The sequence below is a fragment of the Haliaeetus albicilla genome, chromosome 13 (genome assembly GCF_947461875.1).
Source record: "Haliaeetus albicilla chromosome 13, bHalAlb1.1, whole genome shotgun sequence".
Classification (NCBI taxonomy): domain Eukaryota; kingdom Metazoa; phylum Chordata; class Aves; order Accipitriformes; family Accipitridae; genus Haliaeetus; species Haliaeetus albicilla.
In genome coordinates this window covers 38885210-38910310 of record NC_091495.1, presented here as the reverse complement: position 1 = coordinate 38910310, position 25101 = coordinate 38885210, and the positions used below count along the sequence as shown (strand labels likewise).

At 56.7% G+C, this 25101-nt stretch overlaps 1 protein-coding gene across 3 annotated transcripts; it reads left to right on the top strand.

The window, feature by feature from the left end:
• Window positions 1-2035: 2035 nt before the first annotated feature.
• On the top strand, window positions 2036-21847 carry LZTS1 (leucine zipper tumor suppressor 1). Of its 3 annotated transcripts, none has more exons than XM_069800959.1 (5): window positions 2045-2191; window positions 2613-2711; window positions 15835-16322; window positions 16752-17573; window positions 18896-21847. In XM_069800959.1, the coding sequence occupies exons 3-5, from the start codon at window positions 15972-15974 to the stop codon at window positions 19559-19561; spliced, it is 1839 nt and encodes a 612-aa protein (XP_069657060.1). In that variant the 5' UTR covers window positions 2045-2191; window positions 2613-2711; window positions 15835-15971; the 3' UTR covers window positions 19562-21847. The 3 variants fall into 3 exon arrangements, with proteins under 3 accessions (XP_069657059.1, XP_069657060.1, XP_069657061.1); XM_069800960.1 differs by having other exon boundaries at window positions 2095-2191; window positions 2532-2711; XM_069800958.1 differs by lacking the exon at window positions 2613-2711 and having other exon boundaries at window positions 2036-2191.
• The last annotated feature ends 3254 nt before the right edge of the window (window positions 21848-25101 follow it).

Genomic DNA, 25101 nt, shown 5'->3' with positions numbered 1-25101 from the left:
GCTGGCAACCGCGGCGTGACCGTCCGCGGGACACGAGCCCATTCCCGTGGGGACCCAGCGGCTGATGGGTGCGCAGACCAGTTTGAGACTGGTTTAGTCCCTGTCCCTGAGGACCTGCGGTCCTCTCATGTCTGGGGGTCCTGCTGGGCCCACCTGCCTCTCCCCGTGCTGCTGCTGGGGCTCCGTGTGTGTGCAGGGATGTGCGCGCTAATGCTGTACCCGGGCTAGTTTCCCACACCGACTTTGGGAAAGGAATGGCTGCAGTTCTTGTGCCGTACAGCCAGACACCCGCTGGGATGTGCCAGCTCACGCTAGGGCTGCCATCTTCCCTGACCCCCTTCCCTGCTCCAGAGAGGGGCAGGAGCCGATGTGGGGCTCGAGGGAGCCGCCGGCTGCTCCCCAGTAAGGCACAGGTATGTACTGGAGCGGGGGGGAGCCTCCCTCGCTGCATACCTGACCGGGACGCAGCACCTCGAATGGGGCAAGTCCAGATGTGCTGCCAGCTACCCAGCGAATTCCTGAGCGCTGCGTCAGCCGTCGATGGCAAACAGGCCCTGCTCGGCGCGCACAGGCAGGAAACCTGCCTCCATGTAGGAAGAGATTAACGACTAGGTGAGGAAGAAGGAGGCAAACAGATTTCCCCAGGGGCAGACATACAGGGAGGGAAGGGATGTGGGAACATAACTGCACCTCCAACCTGGCTCCAGCCTACTGGGGAACAGCGGGACACACCGAAAGTCAGAGTGCGTGTGGGTACCCGCTCAGCTTCCTCCCGATACTGGAAAATGCACACCTGCACAAGCAGGATGGGCCTTACCTGTGGGCAAGCACAGCCTGCGTGGGCTACAGAAATTGGTACCAGGGACCCAGCCTGTATCGCTTCAGGAAGGTGATTTAGCAAAGGTGCTCAGGGTTTTTTCTTCAGAGCGTCCCTCTCCACTTGTTCAGCACTAAAGGTGAGGCCAGGAGGGGTCAGGAGGCTGCCCCCCCCACCATGTCTGTACCTCGGCACAGCAATTCCCAGTCCCACAGGTGGTCTTCAGCCCACGCTGACCTCAGCCTGCTGCTTTGGGGACATTTTCGGTACCTGAAGGTAGGGTTGTAGGCAGAGCAAACTCCTGCCAGGCTTGACAGCGCTGGAGCCAGGACAGGAGCAGCCACCCGTGCACACGCTGCCGTGGCTCAGCTCCTCCTTGTCCTGCATTTATCTGCCTTTCTGCCCATAAACGTATACACATGGGCACTGGCAGCGGAGCAGCCAAGGGGGTGGCTTGTTTGGGGAGCCAAAGCCACTTAACTGAGCATCAGCCCGAGCACGGCGAGGCTCCTCTGCTGACGCCTGACAGCACGGCTGGCTCCGTGCCCATTGAAGCTGGAGTAGGGCTGCAGGTACCGTGCCTCAGTTTCCCCACCTGCACCTAGGACGGCTCTTGGCCACGGCCCCATCCATTCGGTCACCCGTGGTCAGAGGCCTGGGGAACGTGTCCTTACTCCTGCCGTGAGGACTAATTGTGGGCATGAGCGAGGCACACCCCGGCCCTCATCCCAAATGGGGGCTATTGGAGACTCCGCTTCAAGTCCCTGCTCCAAATCAAGCAAAACAGGAACTTCAGCCCAGACCTTTCCCGGTCGGGCGAGCTCCCTTGCTGCTGGCTGCTTTTCCCCGGGGCTCTCTCGACTTTTTTCTTTTTTCCCCGAAGAGCTTTCCAAGGCACCAGACTGAATCCCGGTACCGGCCAGCACCGATGCTCCAAATCCAGCCCCCTTTTCCCAAAGCACCTCTCCCCTTTTCCTCTCCTTTAACATCCACCCCACCGACAGCAAAGGAACCCCCCCCAATTCCCCCAACCCACCGAGAGCAAAGGAACCCCCCCAATTCCCCCAACCCACCGAGCACGGAGATTTGCAGCCGCTTCCCGCGGGGAGGGGGGGGGAGAAGCTCGGGGGGTTTTTTGGGGGGGGGGGGAACCGGGACACCCAGCGGGCCGGGACACAAAGACCGGGGGCTGCTCCGGGGCGGGCCGATGCGCTGGAGCGGGGCTCCAGGCTCCTCCTCCTCTTCCTCCTCCTCCTCCTCCTCCTCCTCCGCCGCCGCCGCCGCCGCCGCCGCCGGGGATGCTGCTGCCGGGCGGGCACCGGGAGCCCCGCGGAGCCCTTCGCCGCCGCGCAGAAGAGGCAGCGACCACCGGAGGTGGGCAAAGCCCCTCGGCTTGGGGAGGAGGAGGGGGGGAAGAAGGGATGGAGAGGGTCTACAGGGCACCGGGGGTGGGGGGGGGCTGCTGCCTGGGGAGCTCCGGGTAGAAGGGAGGAGGAGGAGGAGGGTGGAAGGGAGCTCGGGCACAAAGGGTGGGAGTCGCTGCCCAAGCCCGCCGGGTGGGAGCTGCCCCGGAGAGCGGCTTAAACCCGGGGGGTCCTTGTCCTGTGTGTCCCCCCCCAGCCCCGGCTGCACAACCCTCGGCGAGCTCTGCCAGGTCGGAGCCGCCAGCGGCTCCCACGGGGCTCAGCTCCGGCTTTTTCCCTTCCCTCTGAAGTCTGGAAAAGTTCTTTTCGAGGCAGCGAGAAAAATTCTGCGTGTTCAGCACCTTGGTTCAGGCTGCTTTTGGTTTACACAGTCCCCAAACTCTCCGGGAAGAGAAAGAAAGGAGCAGATGCCTTTGGTTCGCTGTCATCAGCGTTGAGCCATCCTCGGGAAAGGGGGCTGCCCACCCGTGGTAGGAATTATTTGCCTGTAGTGCCTGTGTGCGCAGGGTAGGATGGGCAGCGAGCGGGTGGGCAGCGTGGGTGGAAGGGGATTAACAAGCGCAGAGGCTTGCGTGGGCATCGGGTACCTCTGTGTGCAAATATTAATTGTGTCTGGATGCGGGTATCGTTGCATGTGAGTGTGGAGCCAGGTATCGCTGGAAGCGTTTTAGCTTTTCCTTGGGGTGCACACACGCATGGTCAGTCGACGCTTTCCTCGGTGCGTGCGCGCACCTGGCAGGCTGCGGGATCTGTGCCTATTTTTGCACGCAGGTAAATGCGTGGGTGGGAGGTCACTGCTGACCAGAGGATGCACAGCTCTCGGAGGTGCCCGCCTGGGTCCTGGAAAGCCAGGGATTAACATCTGCCTTTAAAAGCAGCTCTGGAGCGTTGCTGTGGCTGTAGCAGAAGTCAGCTCTGGGCTGTCACTTCTCACCCCCGTGACGCTTTCCATTCGGTGCCAGATCTGCACAGCCTGGCAGCTGCCGACTCCGGTTGGGAACAAGCACGGAGCCGGGTCCCAGGCTCGGTGCCCGATGCTCCCTTCTTTGCTCAGCCAGCTGAGGAGTTTGCACCTTGTCGTCTCCGAAAGGGCTGGATGCCTGCTTGGGCTCTGCAGGGAGCACCTCGCTTTTTCTCAGGGTTCAGGAGTATTTGATCACAGGTACAGGTTCCCAGTGGTGTGGCAGGAGGGTCCCACACACAGAAGTTGGTCCAGGATTGTGGGAAGCCCTGACAGCTCCCATCCAGACCCTCTCCCAGCCCCAATTCCCCTCCACGGCTGTGCCCATATACCTCGATCCCAGCTGCAGCGGCGGTACCACTGCATCCCCGCTACAAACCCCTTTGTCTCCAGGGTGATTGCGTTTGGTTTCCCACGCTCCCCTGCTGCTAACACCACCCTGGCCCCGGTGTCAGCCCCTTCCAGCAGTGCCAAGCCCTGGGCATCTCCTCAGTCAAGGCTGCCCCAGCCTAGCAGTGCTGAGGGGGCTTCTCTCTCCTGTGCTCACAAATGAACTGAGGCCTGTAAACTCCTTACACACATGACTCGGTGCACTCCCCGCAAAGGGACCAGCACCTGACCCGTTTTCTGAGCGGGCTTGCGTTTCCATAGTAGTTACCATGGCTGTCCAAATTCCTCCCGAGAGCGCGTTTTCCTCACCAAAGGCTGCCGCAAGTGGAATACGAGCAGGAAAAAAAGTCCTTGTGAGTCTCCACTATCTGCTCGGCTGCTTCTGGCCTGGCCCCAGCCTCCCACACCGGCCTGCAGTCACGGCCACGCACCGTCACACACCGTCCCCCCAAGCCCCTCCGTGTCGCGCCGTGCCGACCTGCCCAGCTCACACCTACGCCTGCAGCCGGGCTTTTCCGAGGGTCTGCAGAGCCCTCTGTTAGCCATTCTGTCGGATCGCCCGTACAATTAATCACCAGGGCCATTAATCAGTGGGACAAAGAATTGTAAGTGCAAAATCATCGGTGCAATCGGGGGGGGGGGGGGGGGCAATTAATGGCAGCTGCAAAAGTGCACTTGGGAACACAATCACACGCTACGGGGGATGCTCTCAGCTCCCTGCCGGGCCTCCAGCCACAGCCCACGGCACAAAAACACACGCTCAAGGGGCTGCGCTCGCCGCTGTGGCAGCTCCCTCGCCCTCGGAGCCCCCAGCTGTGCCCGTGCCCCTCCTGATCCCCGGGTGACCCCCTCTTCTTGGCACCGCAGGCTGCTAAATTGGGCTCGAGTTGTTCTTTTCCACCCACCCCTTAGTCACTCTTCCCTGGCAGGCAGCGCTGCGGAGCGGTGGGAGGCAAATGGATGTGAAACTCAGGCAGGAAAATGAGATTTCAAGAAAAGCCAGCTCTCCTGCGAGCCACCGAAGCGGGCATAGGGACTTCCAGGGCAGGATTCCCGTGCCGGGGGGGCGCGGGGCAGACCCCGACCCCGAGCTTGGGCAGAGGGACTGCGGCACTGGAGTAAGAGGGAAGCCCAGCCCTTGCAGATGTTCTGCTGCAAAGCGGGGCCAGGCACAGACAGGGATGCTGTCCCCATCCTGTGCCTCCCACAGCCCTTGCTCTGATGATACCCTTAGCCCTAAATCACTATTTTTCCCCTCTTTGAAAGCCTCTATTTTGCTGCGGGCAGGTACAGTCATGCTCAGCACACGCTCAGGTGAGGCATCTGCGGCATGCAGAGAGGTGGGCAGCCGCAGAGCAGCAGCAATCAGCGCAAGAGGGAGCAAAAGTCGGTGGAGGGCTGGATCATGTATCTGCTTTCCTTGACACCATTCAAAAACCCGGCCCCGTCTCCGACAGCGAGAGCTGAGCTCCAGGCTCGCTCCCCGGGACGCTCAGTCACCCACAGACATCTTGGCAGAGCCTGTGGTGCAAGGTGCTGCGTGGACAAGTGTGAAAAGATAGTATCACTGCAGCCATTACAGGAAACTGGTGCTGTAATTGCTCCCCAGAGCAGCACAGACTGGCAGAGACAGGACCGTGGCCCTGTACTCCTTGATAACAGAGCCACGCGGGCTGCCCTGCACTCTGCGGCATGGGACCTTAATCCTCCAGCACTTAGAAAAAGTATAGCACGGACAGGAAACTTGGAAGCTTTTTTTTTCTAGTCCCTCTAACCACTGACTTGTATGTGTGTTTATAAATATTTCTTTCTCTTGGGAGGTCTTAAAAATCCCCCCCCTGCCTAACTTATTTGATGTTCTATGTTTACCAGCTGCCCTTGGGTTTGCTGTCGTGGTTTTTCCAGGAGACCTATAGGTAGAAGGCTGCACAGAAAGCTCCTCCGTGGAAGGGGGAGGGATGCAGGGAGGAGGCACGGGGTGCCAGGGTCGGGGAGAGCAGCGGTGAAGGTGTGCGGCCAGGAGCAGGCAGGACCCAAGTGGACCGTTGCCATTAGGGATTAGTTAAAAATAGCAGGGAATGTACAAAGATTTGGCACGTGGGCCACAAAGTCTTTCCTACGCAGGTTGTTTGCTACTATTGGGGTTTTGTGCTTGCTCACTTAATTAAGAAAAGCCCCCCCTTGAGCAGGAAGGCTTGACAGATTGTTTCTGGGAAGCTCTGAATGTGCGCACGTATGCCCATTACCTGGTTTTGGAAAGCAAAATCTGGGGGAAGGGGGACACCCCATTGCACAAGCAGTGCTGGGGTTACTCCAGAGCTGCAGGAGCAAATGCTGACCCTGCATTGCTTTCCAACCAGGTTCTCTCAACAGCAGCATTCCAGTTCAGACCTTCCTCTTCCTCACACACAGAAGTTTTCCTCCTGAGCTAAAAGGAGATCTCTGTTTATCTCCTTAGCAGCTTAAGGCATCTGTGAAAGCCAGCTCCTTCCAGCAGAGGGTAGCAATGCATGTGCACGCTCTCCTCCTTAGAATAAGAGGCTTTTTAATCATTTATTAAAGAGCCTCATCTGAGCCTCTGACTTTTGGAGAACTGAGCATCTCTCCCCCATAGGGCATTGGCAGTGCTCAGGTCGGAGAGCTGGAGAGGCTGCAGCCGGGTGCTTGTCTCCCTCTTGCTGGAAGAGAAAAACCTCCAAAAGGTCCATCTTAACTTGCCATCATGCAATGATACAGGGCCATTTGCCATCAATGGCATTTTCTCAGAGAAGTTTATCAAGGTTTCCTAGATGCAGGAGGGATGAATTTGGCCACTTGCCATATTGCCTAAGCAAAGATAACTATGTCAGAGGTTCTAGCTCAGAATGCAAGTTGGAAGGAACATTTAGATATTTAATTGCCTTTTAGCAAGACATCAGCCAGAACTGTCTCAGCAGACATGCTCCTCTGAAATGCAAGTGCCTGTGTTTATTTTTTTTAAACAATTAAATGGCATCTCTGTAAGCCAGTTATGGATGATCTCCTTTAGAGGTTAATTGAATATTCCTTGCAACTTTGATGTACATTTCTCTTTTGAGAGAATTGCTCTATTTGGCAGCCAGGCATTAAAGGGGTGGTTTTCACAACAGGCCAAGTTTGAAAAAAAGAGAGGAGGAGGAAAATAGGAAGTAAGAACTGAATTTGCCTTTTTTTTTTTTTTTTCTTCTGCGGCAGCTGCTGCATTGAAGCCTGGTTGAGCAGAGCAGAGATAAGGACAGAGCAGAGCAGGGAGCGTTACAGGGATGTAACTCTGGAAAGCAAGAGAGGGAGTTGAAGGATGAGAAGACAGCGGCAGCACAGCAGATGCTTTTCGCAGCAAGGACTGAGACTGACTCTTCAACATGCAGAAGTTGCCTTTTCTCAGCTCCCACTTGGCTAAGCATCATGCAGGGCACAAAAATACCCAGCATTTAGACAAACCACAGCATAACTGGTATCACAAACAAGGAAGGACAGCACAGAAATAATCCACAGCTTAGTTTTGGAGCTCAGGTGTTGTAAAGTCAAGCATAGACTTGACATGGAGAAGTTTAGTTTGCTGGAAGATCTATAGGTCCTACCTCAGAGAAATTCTTCCTCTGATACTCCCAGCCTTACTGCTAAGGACAGAGATTGAGGGGTTTCAGCTGCTGCCAGGGTCAGTTATTTCCCCTCCTGTTTCTTATGGAAGCAGCCGAAGCTTCCCACTGCAGCAGGCAGTTTCCAGCCTATGACTTGAGGCATATGTCCCAAGAGAACCAGCCCTATCTCAGCCTCTGGCTGCTCATGTCCTCAGCTACCTGATCATCACCAGTGGAGAAAAGAGCAAGGGAGAGCAGACGGTGGGTCCATGCACCCTGACAGTGCTCACGTTGCACGTGAACCCAACACGGCTGAGAGAAAAGCAGCACAGATTTGCTTTATGATCCCCAGATGTACCAAGGAGGTGCCAAAAGGCTAGAGGAGGTGAAGGACCGGAGAGAAGACCCAGCTGGGCCTCCTAAGCACTTACAGGGCTTCCAGGGAAGGTGGGCTGGGCAGCCGTGGCCAGCAGGAACATGGGAGGCAACACGGGCCGTGCTCCTGGCGGCTTTTCAACCGCTTGGGAGAGGAGGAGAGACAATCAAAGGCAAGAAGATTGCAAACAGAGCCCTGTCTCCATGGCAGCCTGCAGCTCCACTTCTAAATTTTCCCTGTACATGAAGAGGATGCTTCTCCCCTGTATGCTCTTGGGGGAGTTTTGCAGCAGAAAGAGCTTTAGTCCAGGTATTTTCTGATGGCTGGTGAGGGACTGGCTTGTGGAAGAAACCCTTGATGCTACCATCTTGTCATAACTTGGGGGAAACGGGCTCATTACTGGTTTATCCCTGATTAGAGGGACAGAGGAAGACACGTGCAAAGCCTGTGGAAGCGGAAAGCCAGGAGGAAAAGTATTTAGGGCTCATCTCAAATTACATGAAGTTCTTGCTATATTTAGCTGGACAGGCACGTCCTTTCCATCAATTAGACCCCAGAGAAAGTGCGTGGGAGACGTGTAGGATACCAAACCTCACCAGTCTGGCTGCTGACAGGGGCTGCAGCTATACTGGTTAGCACCAGGCACAGACCTCACCCCATCGGTGCTGCACAGGCAGGAATTAAAGGACAGCATCTCTGCAGCTGCCCGACCGTACTTGGAGGCACCTGCAAGATGTACAGAGACGCTGAGATGCCTAACGCAAGCCAGTCCCTTGCAACCAGCTTTTTTGGATGCCCTCCCCACGCTCACACCCTGGCAGATTGTGTTTTACAGGGTCGGAAATAGATGCGCGAGAAGGGGCCTCGCAGATCCCAAGTGCAAGCCGTGCTCAGCTGTCACCCACCCCAGCACCAGCTGCCAGCCCCAGACGGTTCCCAAAATAACTAACCCGTGGCGGGGATGCGAGGGCCCCCTTGCCCTCCTCCGAGGGAAGGAGCGGTCGTTTTGTACGCGCCAGGCTTGCGGCGACGGGCCACCGTGGATGGTACCTTCTGCAAGGTCCTCCCTGGGAAGGGGAGCCCCTTCTCCCCCCATAGCATCCTCAGGCTGTAAAAAAACCCTCCCCAAATCTTGCCCTGTTAACAGAGGGGGTCCTGCGAGCAGCCGGCGGAGACTGAGCGGGTGCTGGTGGCCCCGGGTGTCGTGGCACGGCAGGGTTTCGGTGCTGACCCGGCTGTTTTCCGTGGAGCGATGGTGCCTGTCGTGGGAGGGGTGTGAATTCACCAGTATGGAGGTGGTGGCCGTTCCCCGGCACTGGCGTCACCGTTCAGGTGTGCCTGCCACAGCCCCGGTGAGTCCCCAGACCTGCGAAAGACAAAAGCAGGGACCAGAGCATTTCTGAGTTTCCAATTAGCAGGGCTTTAATTGCAGTATTAGTTGCTCATTAGTGGGAAAAGCCAGATGCTGTTAGGAATTAAGTAAGCCGAAAAGATTTTTCTCTCCACCCCAGGAATATTTAACTATGTCTCATACAAGCATTTCCTTTGTACCGGGAGCATGACTGATATGACTTGTGTGGGTGCTGTGCTTGGCTGTTGAATCACTGATGAGCTCCGAAATCCGTGTGACATGAGGCTGCTGGCAGGAGCAGGGATAAAGCTGTGAAGAGGTCTGGGTATTTCTGGGTGGCACAGGTGGAGTGTCTTCGCACATGCTCAAGTGAAGTTTGGGAGCTGGAGGGTCCTGGAGTCGCATTTAGCCTAAAACAGAGGGAGAGAGCATTTGGGCTTTGGTCTGAGCAGAGAGCTGGGGACGTCACGTGTAGGACTGAGGGTTACTTGCAGAAATATATGGCATCAGGAGCATAAAAAAGAGCTGTAAACAAAGCCAAGGTGGTAATAATATGGATGCTCAGGCTCCCAGAGCCGTGCAGGGATATTCCCACAGTGCCCTGCTGTTGCTGCGCTTGCATCCAGCGAGAGCAGCGCATCTCGGGAACAACCCCTCCTCGAGGTCAGGCGGGGGTACAGGGACAGTAGGAGGGAGGCCGGGACCGTCTCAAGCCCAGCTTATGATAACGCTGTTTGGATTTACTTGCATATGAAGCCGTTTAATATAAACTGCAGCTGTGCGGGGGAGAGCCGGGGTGTTTCGGCACCAGAAATCCCTCGTCGCCCTGCACATGGAAAACACGGGCTGGCTCCGTAAACAGCCCCATCTCGCCTGGGTCAGCACGAGCGGTGCTCACGGGCTGGCAAGGGAGCATCAGCTTCCCGGCACAGCCTTCTTTTAATGACACCATCCCATCGCTGACCGCTGACCGGGCTGGCGGGTGGGAGCGGGTTAAGTAGGTGATGTTTTGTCCTCCATCGCCGCATCATTCGGTGACCTGCCGAGCCCCAGGATCGGTTACGCTGCCCCAGCCCAGCTCTCTCCCACCAGCTCACTTGGCTCATCTCTTGACTTTCCTGTGGGCTGTAACTCCCCACAGGCTGCCAGGGCAAACACCAGCTTTTCCTGGGAATAAATACCTGCTGGCTGAGGTTGCAGCCTTCCAGCCACCAGCAACAAGGCTTGTCTCACTTCTAAGTCCCTCTCAGGCTAGGGAGACAGAAAGAATGATACATCACTTTTTCTAGCCCACGTATTTGCTGGTGCTATTAGTTTGTGCTCAGGCTAACTGTCCAGTAAGCATTTGCTGGAGAGAAAGCACGAGACTGCAGAAACGCAGACGTTGAAAGTCATGGGACTTTGCTGACTTACACCAATTTTCTGTGGGTTGAGCAATCGTCCTCAGGCAGGGACAGGAGCCTCGCTCCGCTCAGCCAGGGCTCCCGCACAGGGAAACACTGCTGTCTCCCCGCAGAGGGACCAGACAGTTTGGAAGTAGGCACAGCACAGCGGGTGTTGAGCCGATATCCTCTAAAGCTCACTCTGCCAACATGATTCATTGTTAATTTGAGAAATTCCTCTTATTCTAGCACTGGCTTCCCCAAACATAGCTCAAGCCAGTCGCCTCAATGCCACCTACATCATCACATGGAGGATTTTGCCCCGCTCTCCCATTAAAGCCACTTGTTGATCATCCCCAGTCAAGATTGGTGCCTCGATTGCTTGACGGATGGAAGAGAGGTGTACGCAGCTCTGTCAAGCTCTTCCCAAAGCTGATGCTGAATTCAGCATTGATTTTTGGCTTTTCCAGCAGGGCTGGCAGGAGGAAGGGCGGCGTAAGCGACCTTGACCTGAGCCGCCGTCCTGCAGGAACTGGGTGCAAATAGGCAGCGCTCGGTGCTGCCGATGGGCTTCAAAACAGATGCAGGTTGCCTTTTGTTGGTTTTTTCCCCCCCTATTGAGCAATTGCACCTTCACCTCCAGGGCCTGCAGCAGGATCACTGGTTGTGGCATAAGAGCCCAGCTGCCAGGGGACACTGGACTGGCAGAGACCCGGCACAGTCGTCTACTGCTGGGCTGGCACGAAGCCCACCCAAATCCCTGCCAAAGCCACTGCTGGCTCCTCTAACAAGCACCAGCCAGCGAGTGTGAATTCTCTTAGTGTTCATTGAAATAACATTAAGTGTGATGGACTCCTGGGCTATTAGAGTGGATGTAACATGTAATTGAGGCTGGTTATTCTTCATCTGGAGTGTCCCCCTTCACTAATGGCAAATCAGGGCAGAACACATGGTGCGGGCTTTGTGAATCCCGGACTCAATTCACTCCCTGCCTCCGATCAAAATGATCCCGATGAATGTCAATGAATGAGTGAGGGACAATGAATTAGAGTGAATGAAAGCCTTGTAATGGGGCCCTTTGCCGGCACCGAGCCACAATTGAGCACCACAAGGATGGCGTCTGCCTGGGCGGTGTTTGAATTCATCCCCATTAGCACGATTAGGGTGAAGATTACAGGGTGGGGGCAAGGTCGGCTCCGCTGATGGGGCTCTCCAAGCCCTATTGCTGCCATTTCTTTGGAGACCAAAATGAGCGCGTTTCGGAGAGCCTGGCTCCAGCTGGGCACAGGGAGAGCAGGGTGAGCTCGTAAGTCTGAGCGCGGACAGGCAGATGCTCACGCAGCCCGGGCTGGGTCTGTCTTATTGGCCTGGTGTTCGTTAGTTGGGGGTCCTGAAATCAGAACCCGGTTTTGATTACAGATCCCAAATCCAGCTCGGTGGAATTGCTGTGCTCCAAGTTTTGGATTAAGCCATCCTCTTCATTAAAACATAGATGCTCCAGGTAGCACGCGCATGGCTTTTACCATGGAAATGCCCACATTTTCCCCTGGGGTCCCGTTCCTGGTGTCTCAAAGACCCAAATCACTGAGTAAAAGAGGGGCACATCACCCGGCAGCGATCAAGGGAAAGAGGAAGGAGGCTGCTCCTGGATCCAGGCTTTTGGCAGCTGCTGCAGCTTCTGTATTATCTCTGCATCTCCCAACAAACACCCAAATGTGTGGGTGCATCTGCACAGAAATGACGAATAATAATTCAAGAGGGAAAAAGAGTAGGCGAGAGAGTGCAGGGGAGAAGGAAGCTTTCGCATACTGAGGGGAGAAGAACAGGATCAGCAGGGAGGGAGTAACACTGCGAAGCCTGGAAGGAAACGAAGGCGCTTACGAAGGTGACCTGTCTGGGGAAGGCAGAGAGAAATCTACTGCCTCTGAAAACTCTGCAAGGAAGAGGGAAAGGCTTCAAAGAAACCGTGCTGCAGGGAGATAAGATTAAATTCCTGCAGCCCATTCAGAAAGGAGGCGATGGGGAGAGTTGCTCTCCCACATGCAATTGCAGGGTAGGCATGACTGCGATGAATGTGGGATGCCATTCATTTTTTCCCCTCTGCTTCTGCAAAAGCAAGAGTGGGTGCATCCATGCGTTCAGCCCCTGATCCTGCGGGTTTAGCCCACACTACGCGGGTGTTTACTGGGGGTCTGTCCCACGGGTGGCCACTGCCGGACCCCCATGCCTCCTGGCTCACCACACCACCTCAACGGGTTTTGTTAACAGCCCCTCAAAGTCCCGCGAAGGGTCATGGAGCACAGGCACTGCCCCTCGGCACAGCGTTGCCCCGGGGGTCCGACCGACGTGGGGCTCGTGGGGCTCGTGCCAGTCGCCCCGGCCCCCTCCCCACCACGGTGCCGACAAAAGAGCTTTGAAGGGTTCATTTGCTGGAGGCGGCAGAGCGAGAGGGAAAGGCTTGTGTCTTTTCTGGCTTTCTGTCCTCATTAATTGGTGAGTATCAGGGCAAATTACATTTCAAAGTACTCACCTTTAGCACCGAGAGGCAGGCGAGGCGGGGAGCTGAGCGGGTGGGGGGCTGCAGCGTTTGGCTTCAGGTACGGTGGCATCGCCATCGCACGCTGGCAGGCACACACGGACCCATAGCGGACAACGTGCACCCCAGAGACGTGCACAGGTCCAGCCCCAGTACACCTGCACGCTTATCCAGGCTGCCTGCACCACTCACCACGGTGTGAGCTCCCCGCTTGTGCCTACAGCCGTGGTGGCACACACCCCATCTCCAGCAGTCCCCCCCAGCTGCACGGACTGGGGCACCCACCATTGCCGGGGCATTTTCAGACCTTGCACTCAGTATCACCTTTTTTTTTTCCACCCCCAACCCCCTTTTACACTTTTCAATATGCCTAACCTAACTGAACTGTGGCTGTTGCCAAGCATGCAAAACCCCTTAAAATATACATATATACATGCGTCTAAATATATATGTATGTACATAATGACTAGTTTTTGTTTGGCTCAGCAAACTAATTTGGCTCCCCGTAGAGTCACATAGTCACTAGATTTGACGCAGGGGAAGGCGCAAACATGTGCCACAGAGGCTGAACAAGGAAGGGGGACAAGTCCGGTCCCTCTTTTTGGAGGTGCCCCCAAAGCTGAAGCTGAAGCCTGTGCCCTCTGCTTGCTTGGTGTGCTCCCAGCTGTGCCGTCTCCAGAGCCTTTCTCTTTCTGCTAACGCTGTGCATGAATGCCAACTCCTCCACGGCTTTCAAAGTGTTCATTTTTAAATCAAAAGAGGGAAGAAGAAGAAAAAGGCATGCCCAACCCTCTCAGGCATGTGTAGGAGGGCTGGGATTGATTGAAACGCCTCCTGCCAAAAGGCTGGAAAGTCCCAGCTCTCCCTCCCCACATTTCTCCTGTCTACTGCAGGCACCCAAAAAACCAAAGGCACATCTATCCAAGGGGCCGGGTGCTCTGGTCACAGTGACAGCAAGCCTGGCATCCCCAGAGCAGTGGATCCACGCACGCCGTGCCTCATTCTAAGGCATCAGACCTCCCTGACACCTCTGCCATAGGTGTATGTAAATACATCGGCTGCTTTCCCCCCTCCCCGCTCGCTCACACGTGTTGAACGCTGTCTCTGGGATGCTGTCGCTATAGTTGGCAGCTTTGCTGCTGTGACACTGCCTTTTCTCTTCTGCAGGCGCATACACACAAGCGTGGTGTCGGGAACACACGCTGGCGAAGCAGCCTCCTGTGCCAATTATCCTGTTCCCTGCAGCGATTCCTCCCCCTCCGCGCACATTATGCCTCTTACCCTGTAAAAATGAATGAAGCCAAAGTCATCGATCACTTTTAGCATATCAGCATCCAGGCAGCAGTTCAGACCTTAGTTCTTACTTACTTCTCTTAATCTCCCAAAAATGGATTTGGGGATTAAAGCGGATATTCTGTCTTTCTGGGACTTTTCTTTGACACTTAATCAATCTGGGTCCTCAGGGCACAGAGAAAAAGAAAACAAATAAAGCTGAGGGATGAGCGCAGGGCCGTACTACCCTGTTCAGGATGCAGAGGAGCCTGCGCCGGAGCAAGTGTAAGGCAGAATGTAACAAAGAATGAGAAAAACATAGGAGCAACTCTCTAGACCTTGAGGATAAGGCAGCAAGGATGCCCTGGCACACTGTGCCTGCATCCCCTCCGCCACCCAGCCCTATCCCACTGCCAAGGGACATTTTACCCCCAGGACACCTGCCTAGGCAATGGGAGCCTGGCACGGGGCAGCTCCAGAGAAGAGCCGGACCACGCAGCGCCGACAGCAACAAGAGTGGGAGCTTTGAGCTGTTCTGCATGCAGCAGACAGCAGAAACATTTCCTCTCTCATCATCCTGTGCAAACAGGATTTAGCTCATTTTGATCATGCACTAACTTCTGCCTACGAGCAGCTCCTCCCCCCTCCTCCCCACCTCACCCTTTAATTATCTAGATGGAAGGTACATCTCCATTATTGCCCTGACACTGGGAGCCAAGTGTCACAAAGGCCACCAGGAGCTGGGATTTTATTTTTTTTTTCCCCCATAGCAAAGAGAATTAATGCACAGCCCCGCATACCTCTGAACGGTAATCACAATACTTAGCGCACACATAACGCCTCTTGTCTTCTTAAGAGCTGCGCAGACATTAAGCATAATTAAGCCTCACAGCATCCCTTTTCAGGTAGGTTAAGAGGAGCACTGAAAATTGGAGAGAAATCAGGGAGTGACAGGCTGATACAGGAGAGGTTGTGACTGCAGCTCGCAGCGTCGAGCGCGGCTGTCAGGAGACGGGATCCATCTGGCACGGAACGAGCAGGAGGCACGGGCGCTTGTGGAAATTAGTGCCTATTAGGCACCTAAAAATCACTACAAATCCCTTTTCCTCCTCTCCTTATTTTTAGAGACTCCCATGTCTCATAACCCTCCTGGCCTCATCTGGGTGCACCGTACCCAGCAGCTCCTGACAAGTCCCCGGGTGCAGGGCAGAATGTGCCCAACCGGCCGGGAGCCGTGCCACGGCGGGTACCAGCCACCCTGGGGGACGGCAGGCAGTTTGTGGGAGGCTGCTGGAGCCAAACTCAGGCGCGGGGAGAAGCCCTGCTCTTCCCTGCTTTCCTTGTCCGCCACCCTCTTTCATTCACATGGGGCTTCTGCGGAGGGATGGAGAAGAGCCGTCCGGGGCCGGCAGCAGGGTAGCAGCATCCTTCTCCCTTTGCAACGCACCTGAGGACCGACCAGTTCACCTGCACGCGCACCCCCCCAGCCCAACACACGCACACACGGGGAAACATGTGCGCTGTGGTGCACGCATGCCCTTTGCACAAGCCCCTTCACGTGCCCGATGCCAGCTTGTACCCAAACGCGCGTGCAAGGCATGTGTCTACGCATTTATATAGTCAGAAACTGCCCCGCTCCTGCCGATGCCCGGACCACGGGCATCCCAAGCATTGCACCCACCTCCCAAGCCGCTTTTCCTCACCCTGCTCCCTTTGCCTCCCCCAGGCTTGCAGCTCCCAGGCGCAACGAGGTCTTTGCTATGATTGCAGCAGCACCCATCTCTACCCGCTGCCCGGACCCCTCGCCAGACGGTTCAGCCGGGCTCCGCTCCCCCCGCTGCATGCCCCCCACCTGGGAGCAGCATGGGCAGCGTCAGTAGCCTCATCTCCGGCCACAGCTTCCACAGCAAGCACTGCCGAGCCTCCCAGTACAAGCTCCGTAAGTCGTCCCATCTGAAAAAACTCAACAGGTACTCGGACGGGCTGCTCCGCTTCGGCTTCTCCCAGGACTCCAGCCACAAGTCCAGCTCCAAAAGCAGCAAGAATGAGGACTTCTTTTACATCAAGGTCAGCCAGAAATCTCACGGCTCCCACCGAGTGGACTATACCTCGCTTGCCGGCGGGGAGCTGGGCAGCCAAGCCGGGACGAGCGGCATGGATTTCGGGACGCCCACGCCGCAGAAGCTGATGCCCTTTCCCAGTCAGCTGGAAGCGGTTAGTAGGGGACGCGGTGGCCCCAGAAGTGGGGGGTGTCCCGCCGGACTGCATCTGCTCTCGAAACGGGTGCAGGTCCCACTGCAGGGTTGTCCTGGTCCTAGTCCAGGAGAAGGCTTAGAGAAAAATTGTTTTTGCGGAGGAAGCGGGAGGAGAGGGGCAGCGGGGAGGTGCTGAGGGCACCCTGCCACCCTCTGCTTTCGGGGATTTGGATCAGCAATGTGATCCGTATCCTTTCATTTCCAAACATGCTGTTTGCTTCCCAACGGAGGCGGTTTTAGCCGTTGGCATCCTCCCGAGCTGTTGGCCTCTGATGGAGACCCAAGCCGTCCCCCGCCACGGGGGTCTCATCCTTGGGGGCAGAAGGGATGGGGGAGGACTGATGACATGGTATCGGTCTGTGCTGACAGGCTCTGCTCTTCTCCCCAGGGTGCAGAGAAGCCGGCTGCACGACCGACCGCCTTCAAGCCGGTGCTGCCCCGGTCCGGCGCCATCCTCCACTCCTCCCCAGAGAACGGGGGTCACCTCTCGCAGCAGCTGCACCCCCAGGACAAAGCCAAGGAGCAGGAGCTGAAGCCGGTGCTGTTCTCCGGGGGTCTGTCCGACTCCGGCAGGAATTCCATGTCCAGCCTCCCCACCCACAGCACCAGCAGCAGCTACCAGCTCGACCCCCTCGTCACACCCATGGGACCCATCAGCCGCTTTGGGGGCTCAGCCCACAACATCTTGCAGTGCGCCATCATCCAGGACAGCAACATGATGAGCCTCAAGGCCATGTCCTTCTCCGATGGGGGCAACAAGATCCTCAACCCCGGCAAAGCTCCCCACCACCACGCTGCTGAGAAGACCACTTGCATCCGTTCGCCCATCTCCACGGATGAGTCCACCATCCAGGAGCTGGAGCAGAAGCTGCTAGAGAGGGAGGGAGAGTTGCAGGAGCTTCAGTCGAGCTTCGAGGAGAAGGAAGTCAGCTCCTGCCAGGCTTATGAAGAGAAGCAGCGGCGCTGCAAGGAAGAGATGGAGGGCCTCAAGCAGAAATGCAACAGCAAGCTCAAGCAAACCTCCCAGAAAACCCAGCGGACGCAGCAGGTCCTTCACCTCCAGGTGTTCCAGCTGCAGCAGGAGAAGAAGCAGCTCCGGGAGGAGCTGGAGAACCTCATGAAAGAGCAAAACCTGCTGGAAACCAAGCTGAGGTCCTACGAGAAGGAGAAGACCAGCTTCGCCCCAGCGCTGGAGGAGACCCAGTGGGAGGTAAGCGGCACCAGAGCACCGAGCGGCATCTCGGACTGCCAATGCTGAAAGCAAAGCGTGTGCATGGAAGGCGATAGCTCGGGCACCGGCAATAAACCACACAGCTCTCCTCCATTTCTGTACCTGCATCCAGCAGCACCACAGAAGGTCTGAGCAGAACAGATGGTGCACGCACCAAGCCCAGGCTGTAGGATATAGATATTAAAGTGGAGGAGAGCCCTAGTCTGTCACGCGGAGGCTCTGTAAGTTATAACTGAGTGACTCACTGCCCCTCTTAACCCCTCAGCACTTCACAGCATATAAGGAAACAGCTACTGCATAAAAATCCCAGTCATTAAAACAACTTTGTGTTTCCAACCTCCAGCGCAGGGTTTTTCAGGCTGCCTGCCCCAAAGGAGCAGTAAAGCTGCCTTCCCATGTGTAAATAGGAACTACTTGGACTTGCCATGGTCATTTATTAGAGAGCAGGAAAACCTTCCACTCTGTGCTTAAGCTTAATTTTCTCACTGATTGGGTATCGCTGAACAAAGACTGTTAAACTGCTGAAAATTCAGAAGTGAGCCTGCTCACCCGCCTAAATAACACCCACTAATGTCACTTCACTGTGGCTGTACAGGGAGAAGCATAGCTGTTGCCCGGCACGCTTCGAGGAGCGTGGCATTCATCTTAGCTCCCTTGCATGCAAGGGTTTCTCATACCGCTTTTAGTATCTCTATTTTATTTGCATTTTTGAGCCACCTTTCCAGGCAGTTCGCAAGCCCTACCAAAATTGCAGCCACAGGGTCCTGCCGAGCACAGCTGGATGCCGAACCCCCAACAGCTGTCCCTGGGAGCGGCTGTACCAGCCACACTTCAGGCTCCAGTGGGATTTACACGCTTTGCTCCCAGCTGCAATTTTGCGGGGTGCAGGGTGCAGTTGGGTGTCTGCTTGTGAAACAAGCTCAGCGAGTTTAACTGACCGTGTGAGCCGTCAGAGGTGGTTTTGGCAAACACGTTGGACAGGGTATTGAGATTTGAGCGCTTCCTTGACACCCTCCATTTCCACACCTCAGCTCCTTAAATCCTCACGGCTGTTTACCAGCAGCCCGCCGTGTCAGCTGGGGTGTTGATGCATGGAGAGCTTGGGGTCCCCTCCAGCCCCCCCTGAGAGCCAGGGGCATTGCTCCCTGTGCTGAGGCATCTCCCTGGATGGGATTTCATGGCCGGGGTGTCCACAAGCCGAAGCCCAGCCGTGCCCAGCATGGTTTGCAGGGGGCACCGTGGGTGCTGTGGGCTTTCTCTGAGGCGCAGCCGTAACTCGGGTGCTGCATCCCTCCCCGCAGGTGTGCCAGAAGTCGGGGGAGATCTCCCTCCTGAAGCAGCAGCTGAAGGAGTCCCAGACAGAGCTCAACACCAAGACCACTGAGATCCTCAGCCTGAAGGCTCAGCTGAAGGAGGTGAGGGTGAAGATGGAAGGGCTGGAGATGAAGACCCAGGACCTGGAGGGCTCCCTGCGCACCAAAGCCATGGAGCTGGAGGTGTGTGAGAACGAACTCCAGCGCAAGAAGAACGAGTCCGAGCTGCTGAGGGAGAAGGTGAACCTGCTGGAGCAGGAGATTGTAGACCTGCGGACGGAGCTCGCCGTCCTCAAGGAGCAGCTGAGCGAAGCCCGGGAGGTGGCCAGGCCCTGCGCCGTGGTGGACGATGCTCAAGCCCTGCAGGGAGAGGTGGAGAGGCTGAGGGCAGAGCTGAAGGCTGAGCGGGACAACAACGAGCAGATGACCTCCAGCTTCCAACATGAACGGCAGACGTGGAAGGAGGAAAAGGAGAAGGTGATTCACTACCAGAAGCAGCTGCAGCAAAGCTACCTGCACATGTACAAGAGGAACCAGAACCTGGAGAAGATGCTCCAGCAGCTCGCCACGGGGGAAGACGGCAAGGAGCCCATCGAGCTGGACATACCCGGCGCCGACGTCCCCTACGAGGACATCATCGCCACCGAGATCTGAGCCAGGTCTGCCTTCTCCTTCTTGTGGCTCAGGCGTCCCTTCCAGGTGAGAAGCACTGCCCCACAGCTCAGCCCACACCTTGTACAGTTCAGATGAGCCATGTATTTATTAGTGGAGCTGGTGGCCTGGCCAGCTCGCCAGCCCTTCTCCCCTCCCCGTGTCGCACCACAGCGGTGCCCTCCGCTGCCTGTCGTGTTACAGAGGTGAACAAGCAACTCGTGCCAATGGTGACGTGCCAGCAGCTCCCCCTCGCCCCCGCTGCCGCCCCGGCAGCATCCCTTCTGCCCCCTTTTAGGACTGAGAAGCCGGTGACAGGGCGCAGTCAGGGAACAGGACTTCGGCAAATAATCTGCTGTCAGGTTAACGAGATGATGCAAAACTCCCAGGGGATGCTCTGCTCCAGGCTCGGAGGGACCCCATGATGGCACAGCTCTGGGGACGGGGACACCACAGCCCGTCCCACTGTCTTCGAGAGGAATTGGCCACGGCACATTTCCAGCTGCTCCCTGCCCACGGTCTGGAGGAAGCACCGCGCTGCTCTCACACCTCCTCAACCTTCCTCCGGTCGGTGCTGAGCTCCAGGGCTCCGTGGGACCAAGGAGCCGCCTCCTGCCGCCAGCACAGGCTGCACATCCAGTTCTCCCGTCCTTCGGCTGCTGTCGTGCCTCAAGAAGGACCCTACCCACGCACACGCACACCCCACCTCGTTACAGCCAATGCCCCCACTGAAATCACCTTTCACTAACGAGCACAGCCCGCACCCGTCCCATCCCTTGGCCACGGGCGCACCGGCACATCCCTCCTCCCCGGACCTGCACAGCCGTGGCGAGCCCAGCGTTCCCTGCTCTGACGGACAAGGACTCAGTGTCCCTTTTCTCCAGCTGCCAGACAGGCAACTGGATTTAAGAATTAACAGAAATTTCCAAGCCACAGTCTGACCCAAGGAATTGAGGGGGAAATCGCCCTCTCACTTGCTTGCTGCGACCGTTCCTCCCGGGAACCCCAGCTGCCTTATCTCCTCCTGTGCCCTTACATCCATGGAATCCCGTCAACAGGAGCTGGTGAAAAAAAAACCAAACCAACCACTTTCATTTTGTTTTCTACCCCAGCTCTTAAAATTTCCTCCTGCTGCCAGCAAGCAGATATCAAGGCTCCACTGCACATCACCAGCGGTGAGCCTCTTGTCCCCCCGCAGCTCGGCACAAGCCAGGAGGGAATCAGCCGGCATCCAGCTTGCCAGGGTGGAGGTCTCCAGCCGGGACCACTTTGTGCTAGTGCAATGGTATTTTTACTGCAATATGTTTGTTTACTCACTAGCAAGCTGGGCGTCAGCCTAGGAAGCCCCATCCCATGGTTGCAGGGGGGGGTCTTGCACGATCCCATGCCACAAATTCGGCCGAGGGCTCAAAGCTGTGCACAAGCAGCAAAATTCAGCATTCTTCACCCTGCTCCAGCCAGCCTGTAAAGGCAACACAGGGAAACCAGTCTGTGCCTTCTGCACCTGCCCCGGAGCATCCCCCCACGCACCGCCCCGGGGCATCCCGGCCGGTCCCGGTGCTGGGACACAGCACGAGGCGATCCTTAGCCATGGTCCGCTGGAGAAAAGCCGACCTCAAATCCCCGTTCAGCCCTGCGGCTGTAGGTCAGGGCCACGTTGGGTCTGCCAGCCTTTGCCCAGACCTGCTGAAGGATGTTTTGGAGAGAAGACCAGGAGCTGAAGGATGGCACCCGGCTCCTCTCCGGCTCACGAGGTCAGAAGGGATTTTTCTGCATCATCCAAGCCATAACCCTGCGCCAAGGGCTCTGCACCCCCTCCGCACCCCACGTCGGAGATGGAGCACGGCGACCAGGAGCTTCCCAGTGCCAAACACACGGGGTGCCGAGGGGAGCAGAGCCCTCCCCGCCTGCCCGGTCCCACAGCCCCCCCGGTGAGGCGATGCCCGCGTCCGCCTGCTCAGCCCCGTTCCCGCACCCACTGGCCTCGGCGGCACCGTCCCAGGTCCCCGTCGCCCCAGCCCCATCTCCTCCCCAGCCAGCGCTGTATGATGTGATCGCCCGGAGGCATCGACGTGCTGCCTTTGCACAACGCTGTGTGTGACCGTCCGCATCGCAGGTGTGTCGCTCCCGGTGTGAGCCGCGGCCACCCTGCCCGCTCTGCGGCTGGCCAGGCTCAGCCTGTACATATAATTATTTTTCTGCAGGTTTTTTTGGATGTTATTTCTGGTGACCGATGTAAACTACTGGTAATTTTATGTTTTTATTTATAAATAAATTTTTTAAAACTTAGTTAGCCTCTCCGAGTGCCTGGCTTGGCAGCGTTCGGAGGGTTTTCACCGCCGGTGAGCGGCAATGCAGGGTGGCGCTTTGCCATGCCCCTCTCTGGGGCACATCATCCCCCCCCAAGCCACAAACCATTTATCGCAGCACACCAAGGTCCCCTTCGGGGACATCCTTCCACCTGGCCCCGTTTGTTTCCAGCCCCGCTTTGCCGCGTGGGCGAGCGGCGTTATCTCCGCTGTGCAGCTGGGATAACCCATGCATGGAAAAGCGGCAACTTGCCTCCGGCGAACACGGGGGTATCGGAGAGGAGATAATCCGCCTGGCCCCGCTCCCAGCCCGCACCCCACGGGCTTCGCCTCCTGCTCTGCAGGTGAGACCGATTTTCATCCTGACCAAACCCCCCCAGCCCCGGCGGTCCCCGACCCATCGTCCCAGGAGCGGGCAGGTCCATCTCCTGAGGAGAGCCGGAGAAAACAATAACAGGGAGAGATACAGTGGCAACGCCTTAACGAAACCAAGGAAATGTTTTGACTATTTAAGTTGTTTTCCTCCAAAACGGGTCAACTCAGAGCCTGTTTGCACTGCACGAATCTGGCGGTTTCACAGGTTTAAACAGCATGGGGGGGGAGGTAAAGGGGGATATTGGGGGCCAGAAAATAGGGGGAAACGCTCAAATTGCAGAAAACACTATTCATGCTGACTCATCTGGCTGTTTCCGTGGGGCACTCCTCCCACCACAGCATGGGGTGGGGGGGCCCAAGCCACACAGAAGCTGCTCCGTGCCCCCCGAAAGGGCACCCAGCACTGGCACCCAGCTCCCGCTGATGCTTTCCAGGGAAACCTTGGCTCTGCTCACGCTGCCGGAGGCACGAGGGAAGTTTATTTTTAGAGCCTTTGAAAACTGCTGAGGAGGAAGAAGATAGAAAACCACGTGCGAGGACTCTCTTTTTCCTGAGCGGCACCTTCTGTTACAAATCACCTCTGACCGTCGCCTGCCCCGGCTGCGGGGTGCTGCCGGCTCAGCTGAACCTTTCCTGGGCTTGTCCGTGTATCTGGGTCAGGGGAACAGCGAGGAGGAGCCCCCCGAACTGGCTGTTATCCCAGGGGACATCCCTTGTCCCACAGAGGTCACAACCAAATTGAGGATGCTGCAGCGCAGCAAAGCGGAGACTTACCGGGGCTGAGGAGCAGCAGCAGGAGTCAGGGCAGGTCCAGGAGCAAGGGCAGCATCCCTGAGGGCACATACACTGTAAGGACAGCTTCTTGGCAATGCTCAGGACACTGGGAAGCCAAAATCCCAGCCCTGGGGAACCCTGGGCTGCTTCTTCCATTACACCAGATGAGGTCCCACCCCTTTTTCACCAAAACCCTAGTGAAGGTACTGATGAGAAAAAGCGGTCCCCTCCCCACAGGTAGGGCTCAGAGCATCCTCTGCCTCAGGCAGCAGCAGAAATCAGGTAACAGGCACCACCTGGCCCTTGTAGGGCTGTTGCACAAACAGAAGCACAACTCCAGCGTTGAGATGCTGTGAGATCACTAGGAAAGCTGAGCGGTGGAGGACAACCATGGCTGCAACCCCGCTGCTTCATGCCGAAGAGGAGGTACGTTCAGGAAGGAGCAGAAAGCCCTGATAATACCAAGGTAAAGCCATTCCCTCGTGATACCCGGTGCTTTCTCTGTGGCAGGTTGAACATGAACGGGATGGCATCCGCACGTGCCGGGGCTCCCAGGGTTAAGGAAGCGTCCGAACCTGAGGGGCATGGTTGACTTAGGTGTTGGGGGCCAAAACAGGAGGAGCAGCACCAGCTTGTGCATCTCCCCCACAGTCACTGGGGTTCCCTGCTCCGTCTGTGCTTTGGGTTAGCTCTGCTCCAGCTGCCCGAGCACCAACCATCCTCAAACAGAAGGAGTTTGAATTAGTTGTTGAACTAATCAGCGGATGCAAATAAGCTTCAAGATGGAGAAAAGCTGATTTGCATCTTCTTTTAACACCCTGGTGCCACTGCACCAGTTTCTGACTATGGGGGGGCAGAGTCAGACCTAAAATCTCAGCAGACACAAGACCAGGGCTGCCTTTGAAAGAGCAATTAAATCAAGCCACCTCGTGCTCGCAGGGTGATAGAGGGTCGGAGGCAAAGCTGCTTTTGATGTGCAAATAACCTGCAGCAGCTCTCCCCACCAGCCTGCTCCCCTGCCTTACATCTGCCAGTCCCAACTGAAAACCCAAGGGGCAGGGTAGGGGAAACGTGTTCAATGTTTGCTCTCCTCCCCTCCTAAATGAGCCGACAGCTGGCGTGTGCTTCTCCGAGGGACCTGACTGGCTGACATCAGTTGGCAAAGGGGGATAAGACCCCCAGGCAGTCCTCATTAGTCATTACCAAAAAAAAAAAAAAAAGAAAAAAAGAAAACAGAGTGTAAATGCACTAAGGCAGCAGCTGGGAGATCAGCACGTCCCATTTAGCATGGTACCTGCTGTCTCCTCACCATGAAATATTGGGCTGTTTGTTTAGCGTCCGGCTAAACGCCACGTCAGGAGCGGCTCGCTCCTGGCCAGGCAGGGACACAGAGCCCAAGGACGGCTCATAGACAGCCGGCCTGACGCCACGCAGAGGGGCACCCCTTCCTCCCAGCCCTGAGCACCCTTTGCTTTCCCACTCTGTTTTCCCAGCGAAGGGCTACGTTCTCCATCAGCTCTAAAATAGCTGTGCTGCAAGCCCCAGCCTGCTCCCGGGGCCTCCGGCTGACGGGAGCTAAAGCTATTTTTGTCATTCCTCTCTTACAGGGCCCTGTGCCAGGCTCAGGCTGTTTGCTACCTGGGAGCTTCTGGTCTGTAGGACAGGGTCTGTCGTTATCCGGGAACCTGCCTGCGTGCACAGGGTGACAGCGATGCTGCGCCTGCGTCGGCAGATGCGTTTTCTCCAGGAGCCAGGAGGAATGCAGATTTCTGCCCCGCTTCGAGTCTCCAGAGCCAGAGGAGAGCAGGCTCAGGCTTGCCTGGCGATCCCGGCGGGAGTCACTTCCAGCCAGGAGCAGCGTGGCACCAGCAGCCCGGTCGCTCGCACGCAGGAGTCCGGGGAGCAGAAGGGGTAGGTCAGGGCTGGATGCCGCCACCAAATCTCTGCCAGACCTACATGCCTCATTAAACCAGAGGTCCTAGAGGTTTAAGCAGCAAGTAAGCCTGAATTAACTCCCCCAGATATGAGCTGAAGAGCCTCAGCAGGCTGGTTTTGTGCTTATAAGCACAACCTTCTCCCTTGACA

Bases quoted from the DNA above. Each gene is read 5' to 3' on its own strand.
- LZTS1 (XM_069800958.1), top strand. From the start codon at position 15,972: ATGGGCAGCGTCAGTAGCCTCATCTCCGGCCACAGCTTCCACAGCAAG. The intron at 16,323-16,751 runs GTTAGTAGGGGA...TCTTCTCCCCAG, and splicing joins TTCCCAGTCAGCTGGAAGCG to GGTGCAGAGAAGCCGGCTGC. The intron at 17,574-18,895 runs GTAAGCGGCACC...CCCTCCCCGCAG, and splicing joins TGGAGGAGACCCAGTGGGAG to GTGTGCCAGAAGTCGGGGGA.